At 39.5% G+C, this 13330-nt stretch overlaps 2 protein-coding genes and 1 long non-coding RNA gene across 3 annotated transcripts; 1 reads left to right on the top strand and 2 right to left on the bottom strand.

Moving 5' to 3' along the window:
• Positions 1–36: 36 nt before the first annotated feature.
• LOC135082949 (uncharacterized) lies at positions 37–4198 on the bottom strand. The gene is made up of 6 exons (XM_063977717.1): positions 4054–4198; positions 3090–3304; positions 2577–2780; positions 2138–2299; positions 1495–1634; positions 37–169 (listed from the first exon to the last, which is right to left on the bottom strand). Exons 1-6 carry the CDS (start codon positions 4079–4081, stop codon positions 49–51), a joined length of 870 nt encoding a protein of 289 aa, XP_063833787.1. The 5' UTR covers positions 4082–4198; the 3' UTR covers positions 37–48.
• Positions 4199–5027: 829 nt separating this feature from the next.
• Positions 5028–5760, top strand: LOC135082843 (uncharacterized). Its single transcript, XR_010259495.1, has 2 exons — positions 5028–5255; positions 5560–5760. It is a non-coding gene; the product is annotated as an uncharacterized LOC135082843 (long non-coding RNA).
• Positions 5761–5923: 163 nt separating this feature from the next.
• On the bottom strand, positions 5924–8450 carry LOC135082801 (cilia- and flagella-associated protein 144-like). The gene is made up of 4 exons (XM_063977561.1): positions 8358–8450; positions 7863–8000; positions 7066–7225; positions 5924–6452 (listed from the first exon to the last, which is right to left on the bottom strand). The coding sequence occupies exons 2-4, from the start codon at positions 7987–7989 to the stop codon at positions 6320–6322; spliced, it is 420 nt and encodes a 139-aa protein (XP_063833631.1). The 5' UTR covers positions 7990–8000; positions 8358–8450; the 3' UTR covers positions 5924–6319.
• Positions 8451–13330: the final 4880 nt, after the last annotated feature.

Here is a 13330-nt window from a genome sequence, read left to right as displayed (position 1 = left end):
GCGTTCACACAAAAAATAATAAGTATTTTTAACAAAAACAATAATATGTTATGTTAAGTGTTCTTTTAACAGTTGAGCATAGTTTTTACGGGTTAAAAAGTGCTTGATAACGAGATCTTGATCCGTCATGTGTCGTTTCGGTTTCTTCCAATGTGCCGTGATCGGTGTCCTGAAAATAAGCGATGTTTAATTTGAATTTACTCTATGAGGCGCGCCCTGATAATATCTTATGATGATTTTAGACTACAAACGCATGGCATCGCGTAATATTGATAAAATGGCGCGATAAAAACATAACGTGGCGCGCATCCTAGGCCTACAGATGATGAAACAACATGAAAATGTCAAGTAGGGATGTTATGGATATGTAGTTTCGGTTATGGATACGGTTACGGATATAGGATCATAATATTATACCGGTTTCGGTTACGTTTATGGATATTTTTTTATTTCGGATATCCGAAAGTTTCGGTTACGGTTAGAGATGGGTAGTGGGTAAAAACCCATTTCACCCGATTGGGTTAAAACTGGGTGATTTGGGTAAAAACCCGGTTTTTACCCATTATCACCCATTCTGGTGGGTGAAAACAAAAATAGCGTTTTTTTTAAAGTGAGAAGTGGTATTTGTTGCTAATGCAATCTGGGGGGAGAGGAGGTCTTGAAAAACGTTACAATGCGGTACAGTGGCAGAAGGGCGGTTCGATTTCAAGTTTTTAAGCAGAAGTACTTTGTAGTTGGTGTTGTTATTTGTAACTTTATACCGTAATGTCATCAAAGAGAGAGTTTGGCATCTTTGGCATCCCCCCCCATCCCCCCCCCTCCATGTCCTTGCCATGATCACAAATTATTGTGTTCCTACTAAATTTCTTCTAAATCGGTTCAACGATTCTTGAAATAACACCATTTTATAAAATAATTGGTCACATCATCATAACGTGATCAATTTTACGATTTGGCCACGATATAAATGCATATTAGTGTTAAATTTGACTTATTACTTATTAATCAATAAACTTAAATGAGAAAAATTTAATAAAAAAAAGAAAAGATACCAATTGAAATAATTATAAAATTATTTGTTTTCACCCGGTGTAAACACCCACGGGTGGAATGAAACGGGTTTTTATTGGGTTTTTACCCTCATGTGGGTTTTTACCCGGGTGGAAACCCATCTCTAGTTACGGTTACGGATATCTGTGCTTTAGAATGCAATTTGCAATAGTTGTCCAACACGGTTCATTCATGGCCGCACACTTTACATCGAATAAGAAGTAATAAAAATTGATACTAGATGGCATAATCAGGCTGTTATGCCTTTACATATTTTATAATACTATACAAAAAACAATTTAAAATGCCTACATCCGAAACTATCCGAAACTTTTGCATCGGTTACGGTTACGGTTTCGGATATCCATAACATCCCTGATGCCAAGCACGTGAACACACGCCTTTTTGTTATTATTTTGTGGGTAGTTAGATAATGTTTTTCACCTTTGGCAGTACACTGAGCAGGCACCGAGTAGCCTCAAGAACCCTGGCAGCGCGAACTCAAGAGACGCATCCTCCATGGCGATGGTTTTGATCAGCTGGACAGGGTCAGCCTTCATTGAGGACATGTTGCAGATGGAAGCCTGTGAGTTTTAAATTATTTTATTCTGACTACCCATGCAGTATCTAGACTAGATCCGTTGTTTCGGGGGGTCACCTGTGCGCATGGCATTCTCCACACCGCGACGCCGCGCCGAGCATTTTATAAAGTTCATGATCATCGTGGTGAAATAAGCGAAAAATTTGATCCTTGGCGTAGAAATGTTAATCAATTTGGTTTGTTTCACTTGTTACCTACTTGATATTGAGTAGGTAATTGCTCTAACGAAAGGTTTGCCACGCATATTACAAGAGCGAGCATGCGACAAAAAATGCCATGTAACGTAACTTAGTATTATGGAGACAAATCAAATCAAATAATTTATGTGTAAAACAATGGGAATCTTAAAGGGGTTTAGTTGTTGTTGTCCCACAACATTTTGTTCTCTCTTACATTTCTGAAACTTTTGTGATTTTTGAGTAGGTACCTACCTACTACCCGATTCTTCGCTATCCCAGCAGTTTCAAGATTCCTGAAGGTACGTACCTCAGTGAATGCAGACACGTCGTGTCTCTGTCTCTCTAGCGAGGTGACGAAGCTCTTGGTGATGACCTGGCACTGGTTGCTGACGTGCCTCACGCACAGCTTGTACGTGTTCCTGCTTTTGATGGGACAGCTCCTTTCAATCTGCGAAGTTGCTCTTGTTGCCTAAAATTGATAAAAAATAAGTTGTTGCAACGACAGTTTTCTCGTTGATGGCATGTGCCACAGATAAAATCGCAAGTTAACTGGTAGAGGATGCCTTTTCGCATTATGTTCACCTTTATTACCATGGCCGAAAGCCAAATCAGAATCAAATCAATGATCAGTCGAGGTCAGGACCCGACTGGAAGGCTTTGAGGCCAAACTGGGTACCCTGCAGAACTCCACAGAGGTCTTAGGCGCTCATGAGATTAATCATCTGATTGCCAATACTGAGTCTTACCTTCATTACGTCGTTTAAAAAGAACAGTGCCTTCTTATGGTAGCTCTTGAACATCTTCATCAAGATCTTCTTCATGTGGACCACGAGGTCCTTTTGCGTCGGCACCTCGTAAGGGCCGATGCTCAGAGGCACCTCCTCTTCGGGGCAAACGTAGGGCTTGTAGGGCGCGTTGTTGAGCAGGGGCTCTTGAGTAGTGGTAGTTGTCTAAAATGGAAGGTTCCTTTGAAATAAATTAAGATACGTCATAGGTAAGAAACCACAAATGTTGCAAAAAATTGCGATATTCCCAAAAGCGTCACAGTACCTAAAGAAAAGTTTGGGAAGCCCTAACTTAGAGAATATAATTTATGATATCTTCATCTTCTTCTTCCCAGTCGTTACGCTTTGTTGTTGTGGGTGGATGTTGCTGGCGTTAAGATGTCTCGCCATCTTTGCCTGTTGGTGGTTATCTTGGTGTATTCATGCATTATGAATATCTGGTTCAACAGCCATTTAAAGCATTAACAAACTTACCTTTGTCATAGTAGTTTCAGTACTAGCCATGGTACTTATTTCAGGGAGTTGGATTTCTTCCCAACTGGTCGATGTCTTCGCCGTGGTATGTAACGTCGTAGTTGATGGTGATGACGTCACTGTGTTGGGAAATATGGCTTTCAGGTCGAAGCCAGGGAATATCTCATATTCAGCCGAGCTGCGGCAGAAGCTCAACTTGAAGATAACTATAGTGTCTGTAAAAATAAACGTAGGTAATAAATAAAACTTTAGGCTTTACTTAGGCGTTTTGTTGTACCGAAATACTGGCGACGTAGCGAGACAGAGTGGCTACAACAGGCTACACTTACTTATTAAGTAAACTACGGACTGCTTAAGGTGACGTTAGAACGTAAGTTTAATCTTAAAACATTTAATAGTTAGTCAAATTAAAATTTTAGGAGACACGAAAGTTCAGGTTTAGACTTTTACGACACTTTTTACCTACTTCTTGCCCTAAATAAGTAACTCATTACCAAATGTAAAAGTTACAATTACCAGACATGCATTAAATTTTAATTAAGTATACCAACTGATAGTAAGTAGATCGTTACATAATATTTTCTCCAGAATGGCGTCGGTTACCCTTCGTTCGTTCGTTTCAGCCAAATGACGTCCACTGCTGGACAAAGGCCTCCCCCAAGGTTTTCCACAATGAACGGTCCTGCGCTGCCCGCATCCAGGCTCTTCCCGCGACCCTTACCAGATCGTCGGTCCACCTAGTAGGAGGCCTGCCCACGCTACGTTTTCCAGCCCGTGGTCGCCACTCGAGAACTTTCCTGCCCCAACGGCCATCGTCTCTACGAGCTATGTGCCCCGCCCACTGCCACTTGATTTTTTCGATTTCGGTTACCCTTAAGTTTGTTTAAATAACGTTGTGTGATAAAAAAACAAGCAAAGCAATAATAGTATAATGGCTAGTTAAAACTAAAATGAAACCACTTACACAATCCTAAACACCGCAGCAAGCCCATAATAACAGCTGTTTAGGTTAAACCAGCTAAGTCCTGTAATCCGGCGGTGGAGCTGGTGGTCACGCACGACTATAGCTCTACAACTTTATTTATGAAGCTCGTAAAGTTTCAAGTTGAAGGTATTTTACTTCGAGGTAGACATTAATTTATAAATAAATGTTAAACTACTGATTTTCATCAATAAAACACCCGGTTACTTAATTCACTTGGCTTATTTCTTTTACACCTTTATCTATTGTAATTTTTGTACACATTAATTTACTTTATTTTTACAAGTCACATCACAATTAAGTACCTACTTAATTAAGAAGCTCTATTTTTTCAGTCATAGAATTGTCATAGATAAGTAAAGAAAGATTTCACATTTACGAGATAATGGGAAAATATTTCCATTGCTTTTCCCTAACAAAAATCAAGTAGGTAAATTGCTAGCAAGAGCAATCAATAGTATAACGTTCGATCGGTCTACTAATACCAATGAAATGTTTGGAACGTAATAATGTTTGTTCAACAACGCTCAGTAAGAGGTGCTACAATACTACTTCGTCATGTTTTCAAGTAAAGTAGGCAATATCAACAATTTCAGATGGTCTTTACCATTATTGGTCTAAAATAACTCAATTGTTTTAATTTACTACTTTGTTTTGGTCTACCTAATGTTATTGTTTATGAAATAAATGACTATGACCCGTGCTATGACTAAGTATGACCTATCTGGCATAGAGGAATTATTTCATTATCTAAATAAGCTGTCTGGTAAGAATTTAATTAAAAAAAATATTTAAAAAAGATGCCGGTATGAGTAAGGAGGTCTTACTTAGCTGATAATTATTATCATACTACTGTCCACTAAACTAGGAAAAAAATAACCATGTTGACGTAAAGCCTTTATTGAATAAACGAATAAGTTGTTGGCATGGTTACGTAAGACTGTCGCTATGGCAACGCATTTATTTACCAAATATTGTCAATTTCAATAATCCATTGTTGTTCTGTTGTAGGAGGGTGTAATTTGTGATTATCAAATTAAAATGAATAAGCCATTGAGTGCAGATGATATTGCGGCCATGGAGAGCCAGTTGCGAGACTGTGTGGCGGAAGACAGAAAGCACTGGCAGATCAACGATGTGAAATGCGATGCCATTTACACTGCCAAGTCCTATGAGGAGTTTGCGTGAGTACGGTGACTGGTTTACAAAACTACCCTACCAATTGTAGGGCGAGGGAGTGGTTATTATACCTATGAAGATTTTGTGAAGTAGGGTTAGCTAACAGAAATAGCTAACTACAAGTGAGAGTTCAGGCTTTAAAACTGTAAACAGCTGATATTAATGTAAACCTGCCGTTCGTATATCTCCTTAGTATGTGTAGACTGTAGTGGTTCAGCCATTGTAGAAAGAGAATTACCCCCACTTTTCCCGTGGATGTCGTAAGAGGCGATCAAGGGAGATGAACTTTAAATTACATTTTTATTTCAGGGATCGCGTAGCAGCAGCGCACTTGCGACCTCTGGAGAAAAGTGACTTTAAAAATAAAGCCACAAGGAGCTGGAATCAGTATGCAGCGAAAGAAAAGGAAGACCAGGAATAGCGGCATATTGTGTTGATTATAACATATGGTTCAGTATTTATTTAGAATTAGAATGCACCATTTAAATACAGAGGTGTTATGATCTTGAACACTTTTCGTTTTCATTTTATAAAAGTTAAGATCACTGGAGTTAACTTTTCATCAGAGAAGAAAAAGAAAGATCGTTGTTTATGATTTTATTTTTTTACATTCAGTATAATGATCAAAATATATTTTTACAAACTTAGGCAAAATTAAATTTACAGTTGATGTAACAACTAAGAAGTGCTATCATAAAACTTATGAGGCAAAGATAAAAAATAAAAAATAACAAGGCAACCTACGAAATAGGCCTAAATATCGAATTTAAGTTAATAAAATTGAACTCTACATATAACTGTGACGAATATTCCTAGTACCTAATAATGTTTGGGACTCAATGGCATGTATGCATGCATGGTATTATGAATGTTAATATGCAGCTGTTAGCCTAGGGCGACTTTTAGTTGGCCGATAGTTGGGCCCGATTCTAATTTGTAGATATGAAGAATCGCCCGATACCAAATCGGTGTAATGTGCGCACTTTCATACATCTCCATACTGATTAACAGCCCGATCCAACTATCGGCCGACTAGAAAGTTGGTGGTCTGCGCCTAGGTTTAGGAAGCTTATGCTTTGCTCTTGGGGTTGGACATGAGGATGATGATCTCGATCTTGGTGTGCGTGCTCTCCTTCTTGGGGTTGTAGAAGCGGCGGTCGTTGCGGTCCATGGCCACCAGCGGCTTGGAGAACCAGCCGTATCTGATGACAATGATCACGTACCTACTTAGAATATTCGTATGTTATACGTCATTAGTCATTTGCTGAAAGCCTGAAATACTAATACTAAATACTCCCGAAAACTATAATCCGGGCCTCTTCAAGGCGAGAGTGAATAAGCACTTACAGGGCAGATATGTACCATCCTAGACTGCATCCCACTTAACATCAGTGCGATTGTGGTCAAATACCTGCCTTGTTATGCATAAAAAAAAAAAAAAAAACATAAACATCAATGGAAATAGGTAGGAAACTGCACAAAGAGCTACAAAGTTTATGAGCTTGACGTCCCGTGGTCTGAATGGTATAGGTAGGTACAATTTTACTTTAAATGTCGTCAAATTGTTACATGATGTAGTTACCTAAAGTTCTCAATCGCCAAGAAGAGGCAACATGTAAAATTTTACTGTCCAACACTGGGGAATATGGTTTTGTCTACATATTCCCATAAAGATTTAAGAAGCGCTAATCGGTTCTTCCTCCTGACAGAACTACTTTCGTCAAAACAACGGTTAGTGGAAAATCTCTGTGTTCGGGAAATCAACGTTTTCACGCTCAACGCTCAATCAATTGTGTGTCAAAATGATTTCCTTACACCATGTTCTCTGTGGCCGGGGTGGGGTACTTGCTCTTGGGTCCTTTAGCCCTGGTCTGCGCCACGTTGCGGTGGTAGTCGTCCACCTTCTGCGTCTGCTCTCTGGACTCCGTCTTCACTTGGTCGTGAGCCGCGTAGAATTTGCCGGTCACGGGGACAGCTGAGGGGTGAAACTATGGTTGAGCTGAATGTAGCTTACAAAGCAATTGCTGATATAATTTTCTGACTTCGATCAAGCAAAGCAATAATTGTAATAAATAAAATTACCGGTTCAACAATGATTGCTGGAGCTCAGTAGGGAAGAATATCGTGAACTCTTCTTAATCTTAGAGCCTCGCTGCGTGATCGAATTAGAAATGAGGAGATCCGCAGGAACACCAAAATGACCGTCATAGCCCGCAGAATTGCTGAAATCAAGTGGCAGTAGGCGGGGCACATGGCTCGTAGAGCTGATGACTGCTGGGGCAGAAAAGTTCTTGAGTGGCGACCACAGGCTGGAAGACGTAGTGTTTACGATTTGGTGAAGTTCGCGGGAAGTACCTGGATGCGGGCAGCGCAGGACCCGTCGTTATGAAAATCCTTGGGGGAGGCCTTTGTCTGGCAGTGGACGTCATTTGGTTTGAATGAACGAACCTCACTGTAGTTTGGGAGTCTAGATGTTGCCTGTGATTGTGACAATATAGGAACAGCGAAGTTTAGTTAAAGCCTAAGAATGATTTTGACAAGCATTGTGATAAGTAGTGAAATAGCAAATACAAGGTAGAGCTTCAAAGATGTTTAAAGATAGATGTACTAACATCCAAAGTTGGGGCGGTATATCTTGTAGTTCCTGAAGTGCTTCACCTCCCGGTAGATAATCTCATTCAGCATGTGGATGTCGATCGGCATCCGAGTGCCGAACGTGCACTTGCCTGCGTCCGGCATGGTGGCTCACTCTAGAAGAGTGGATGAGTGAGATTGAATTATTTAAGGAAGTTTATAACTGCTTTGTCTGCGTTCAAAAACACCCTCTTTAACCGATACGCGATACTAAATTGGTATTTAATGTGCGCACATTCTTTGTTGATTAACAGGCTAACAACCCGAATGCTTTTCTTTCTTTCCCTTTATATCATAAAGTAATGAAGTAGCTCGAATCGTAGTCATCGTAGTCCTGCTACGACTTGGCTACGTCTAGATTATACCACAACAGTAGTTTGGAGGGAAACTTAACAAAGGTACTTAACTTAGTTCGGAGAGTACCTAAGAAAGTGGGTAATTACTTAGGTATTAGTTTCATAGCTTAGTTTTACCTGTTTTTAAGCCTTACAAAATATGAACAATACAATTTTAAATAATTTCGTATAAAAATTATTGACGAAAACGTCTTGTAAGTCGAGGTGACTGATTTTATTGTCAAATTGACAAATCTAAATAAACATTTGGCATTTTTAATTTATTACACAGTTTACCAAAGGACGTATATTTTCATGTGGTTGTTAATGTTTTACTAACATATTATGATCATCATCATCATCATCATCATAAGCCATAGGACGTCCACTACTGAACATAGGCCTTCCGCAATGCTAATGTGATTGTGATTAATGCTCACCTTACAATAATTCCCGATTTCACAATGAACTTTATGCTTTTCCAAGTGTTTATTTAGCATTTTCGACCGACATTGTCTACCCGTGTTTATTACATAGTTCCCCAAAATCTTGGCTTTCCATTTAGCCTGCCGGGTCCTCAGGCCGCAATCAACAAGTAGGGTTAATTTTAATGGCCGGTTAACCGGATTAACCCGGCCTAGCCGGCCAGATTGCACTGAGATGGCAGATTACCGGCCACACCTAGGTACCGGCTTACGGCAGGTATATTGTAGGAGGTAGGCCTTTCAGTTCAATAATGAAGGTAGTCCTTTTGGATAAGTACTAACACTGAAATTGCTTGTATTGATTTAATTTCGTGTATAGTAAATCCAACCAAATTAAACCAAACCTGGTCTAAAACATAAAATTAAGTTCTATTGTTAAATATTTTGACTAATAAGTATTGGTAATTTCTAGCGCAAAAATCACTCTTTATATTTTAACCCTCCAGCTTAATACCTTACTTAATATGTTACTAATAAGTATTAATTTGTGACAGGAGTGAATTATCCACAATAATCGTGCGGTCGTTGGACATCGAACTAGCGACTCTATCCAATGCCGACATCGTTGGGCGAACTTTACAATAAATGCAGGTATTTATATCGGTAATCGGCACAATACTTGAAACGGCAACCAGGAATGAGGTCATAATGAAAAATCTAATAAATGAATCGTCCTTCGGCTGAAGCTGAACTGAATTTAAAACCTTGATCGTTGCGCGCTATATCTGCCATTCTTCGTGGTAACGCGGCGCGCGTGAGGCGCCTTACGCAGGGAGCACGGTGACAGGCGGAGAAGGCGCGGAAGCGATTGAATACCGCCTTACTTTATAAGTAATTGAATTTTACATTCTTAATCTTTCAAATTACTGCTAAAATTAGGGACTTGAATAAGATAACCTACGAGGCTACAGGTAAGATGACTTACCAATGTTTAAAAGAATCAGGGCTATACACTCTGCACATTTCCACCGCTGATACTCCTGTGTAGCCATGATTTATTGACCTGCATTTAACCGCCAAAAACTCAACCAGTAAAGGTCAAGTTTGTCCCGGGGGAAAGCTAAAGTGTCATTGGAGACGCAACAAAATTAATCAGCAGAAGATTAAAGTTAAGAATCGACTTTTCTTCAGTGCAAACCGATGACAGGTGATAAACAAAGGTACTAGGTAAACCTTTCAGGACAGTAAGCAGTTAACTATGGGAACCTATCACGCACTTTGAATAATTTCATGTCCAGTACTTTCGACTTTAGTATTTTTTACCCGATGCGCCAGAAGGAAAGTTTTTCAGATCGTCTAGGCTTTTAAACAAAATTAAATGTTTTTTTCTAAAATAATTAATTTTAAAAACAAACATCCTTATTACAGCTTTCTCTTGAACCATGTGCGCTTCTTAACAAAAATTCCGATCGCCTATCGCATCGCGCGATATTGCGGGTGCGAAACGACGACGCTGACAACTATTTCATAAGACGTATAATTGGAATAGCCGCAAAATACCCCCTCTCCGCACCTTGGGTGGTAGGGGGGCCGCACACGCGGCGGTTGAGACGCTGGAGCAATTGAGATTTTAGGAAACAGGTAAAAAGAACTTGTAAGTACCTCTAAAGTTTGCACCTTGGGTGGTAGGGGGGCCGCACACGCGGCGGTTGGGACGCGAATAATTGAGATAAAGAACTTGTACCTCTAAAGTTTCAGGAAGTTCATGTGTTCAGAATAGGCACTAACAATACCATAATGTTAAAAAAAAATAAACACTAGGTACGCTGCGCGCTATATTGGCTCTGAAAGTGGCTTTTCAAAATATGATTATCAATATAGTCAATCATAAGAGTCCAGTTACTTTGAAATTCAACAGAACTGCAGCTCCTATTTTGTGCTGCAGCGTATTTTTACGAAGTTAGATTTATAATACATATTATTAGGCATGTAAAAGTCTCAAAAAAGCACTGAAAATCACTTTTGTGTTTTTAATTTATTTCACAAAAAATCACACACAACTAGTACGTTTCACCTGTAAAGTACAACGAATATAGGTCTCCGAGTTTTCTGTACGATACAAACATCCGATCAGGTGTGCCAATACCCCGTCGATGCACCCCTCGACCGAGTGAGAGCCCTTGAGCCACGCGGGTGCTGCGAACATCTGCCTACCTATATACCTACATCTTGCTCTCTTTATGCACTACTGTATTGGATTCATTGGTACGATTAAAGATGTATTTCATTTAATAAGAATAACGTAGTAACATAGCAAATATCATAAATATTATGCTACCTACTTCAAAGAAATAAATGTTAAAACAGTTTCCACCAGCTAAGATGAAATCTCTTTGTGACTTGCCCATTATTGTGTCTCTAACTACCTATGTAGTTATTTACTTAGGAAATATTATTTTAAAGGGGTTTCGTAAATTCGGATCTCATCTTATGTACTCACAGTTTAAATAGATTGTTAGGACCTACCCACTGTAAAATCCTTTCGTAGTAGGTATAGTATATATTTTTTAGTCTCTTTCAACTAAGGCAGTGGTTCCCAAACTTATTTAGTCTACTGCCCACTTTGAGAATAAATTATTTTTTAGCGCCCCCCATTTTTGTAGTCAAGAGTCGAGCTCAGTCGATGTACAAGAGTCCTCCTAGTAAATGACGCCTCCCAAGCCTCTACACAACGTCCCGATTTTTTTTCTGGGTCTCTTACCGCCCCCCTTTAAGCCTGCAGCGCCCACGAGGGGGCGTTATCGCCCACTTTGGGAAAGACTGAACTAAGGTTTGAGAGCATAGATAGATATATCACACATCAAACTTATCACTGTGTAATATTGTAACACAGGCGATTGGGGAACAAAAATGTAGAGTCTGAAAAAGTTTTTTTTAAATCGCAGCGTCCGAACCGCAGCACTCCTGCCCACTTAAGGCCCGAGGCGCGGATTCCTGCGGCGATAGGCTTAATGACGTATCAGAATCATCAGATTCATAGCAGAATGTAGGATTTAAATGTGCCTACTACATAAAAATGCCTAGCTAAAAAAACCTGGATCTTAATCGCAGCGTCCGAACCGCAGCACTCCTGCCCACTTAAGGCCCGAGGCGCGGATTCCTGCGGCGACGCTTAATGACTTTTCCAAGGGCAGGTGCTGCAGGCTGCAAGGGATTCACTTAGTATCGAGTGATTGCGAACGGATTGGATCGGGATTGGGATTGTTGTTTGATGAAAATAAGAACATTAATTGTACTAAAATAAATCGACTGCACTACGCGGCTAGTTTTACTCAATTTACCTATGTCATAATGCTGAAGGGATCTTAGAGTCTTTACACTGTGCCGTCTATTCCCAAAATAAGCAAACGAATATACTTACAAATTATGTTACCTATCTACTCGTACTTCATATACTTACTTTTAACTTAAACGAGTTTAAATGCACAAAAATGTAGGTATTGAGCGGGGATCGTACCCGCGACTTCTAGTTAGGCCGAAACGCGAACTGCTCCTACATAAAAAAAAACTATTCCGTAGTAAGTAAAGGGCACCTATAAAACAAAAATCTTTTAATTGACGACTCCTCACCCTCAGCCCCTATAAGCAACTATTGTTTCAGCCCGATTATCGTCCTCAGCAAAGCGTCCCGCGGGCATCTGTCTTGTCCCAGCGATTGCTCAGATTGTCCATTGTTCTCCATAATGGCCACCGGGATATAAAATTAACGTTATTAGACGAAATCTGCGAACCCAGAGACAATGGATTCTGTTTGTTTAAGACGAATTTTTGAGGAGGAATTTGGTAATTGCTAATCAGATTTAATATGACCTTCAAGTATTCATAGTTAATTGACAGAATTTCGATGGTTTTTTCCTCTCAGGCTTATAAAACATAGGCATATGCTTGTCGACCACAATACTCAATACCTATTTAATATATTGCAGTTGTACTTGAAGAAAACGTAGCAATAGACATCAAACCACCAAAAAAATACGAATTCTTGCAATAACTAAGTACTTAGGTTTTGAATTTTAGAGTTAGGTAACTCTTCGTTGTGGTAAAAACATTATACTTATGAAGAGTCACATGGAGTTATTTTTTTAGACTTACTGTGGTCTACCGAACTTCGATGCAAGACCGAAGATAGACCTACTATTTATACTAAGTATAATAACTTTGAAGTATTTAATTTAAACTATTTAACCCAAAATCTAAGTTACTTATCATAACTATCCCTAGCCTGCGAGTCAATATTTTCACCTACATCAATGAACGTAAGTGCTCATCCATCAATAACAAAAAACATTAATGTAAGTGCTCACTTCTCCATAACATAGCAACACATTATAATATCGATAGAGATGCAGTGCAGCTCATCGAAGAAAGCCACCAGGACCAAAGAGACAAAGATGCCTGTCTGTCACTTGATGGATTCCCTGCCAGAGATCGGGGCGTGTGCTCGAGTGTAGCGGGAGCGAATTGAGACCTTTGATTTTTTTATATTTGCACGAAGATATAAATGGTAGAGAAAGGAGACCAAGTAGAGACCTCGATGTTGCAGAAATGTTGTTTTTAATCATTTGCACAATGTCATTGGGTTACGAAATTAATATGTATTTGATTAAAAATCGAATTATTGCAAAA

Source organism: Ostrinia nubilalis, chromosome 22 (assembly GCF_963855985.1).
Source record: "Ostrinia nubilalis chromosome 22, ilOstNubi1.1, whole genome shotgun sequence".
NCBI classification, from domain to species: Eukaryota; Metazoa; Arthropoda; class Insecta; order Lepidoptera; family Crambidae; genus Ostrinia; species Ostrinia nubilalis.
Note: the sequence above shows the minus strand (reverse complement) of the source record. Positions and strands in the feature narration are given on the sequence as shown.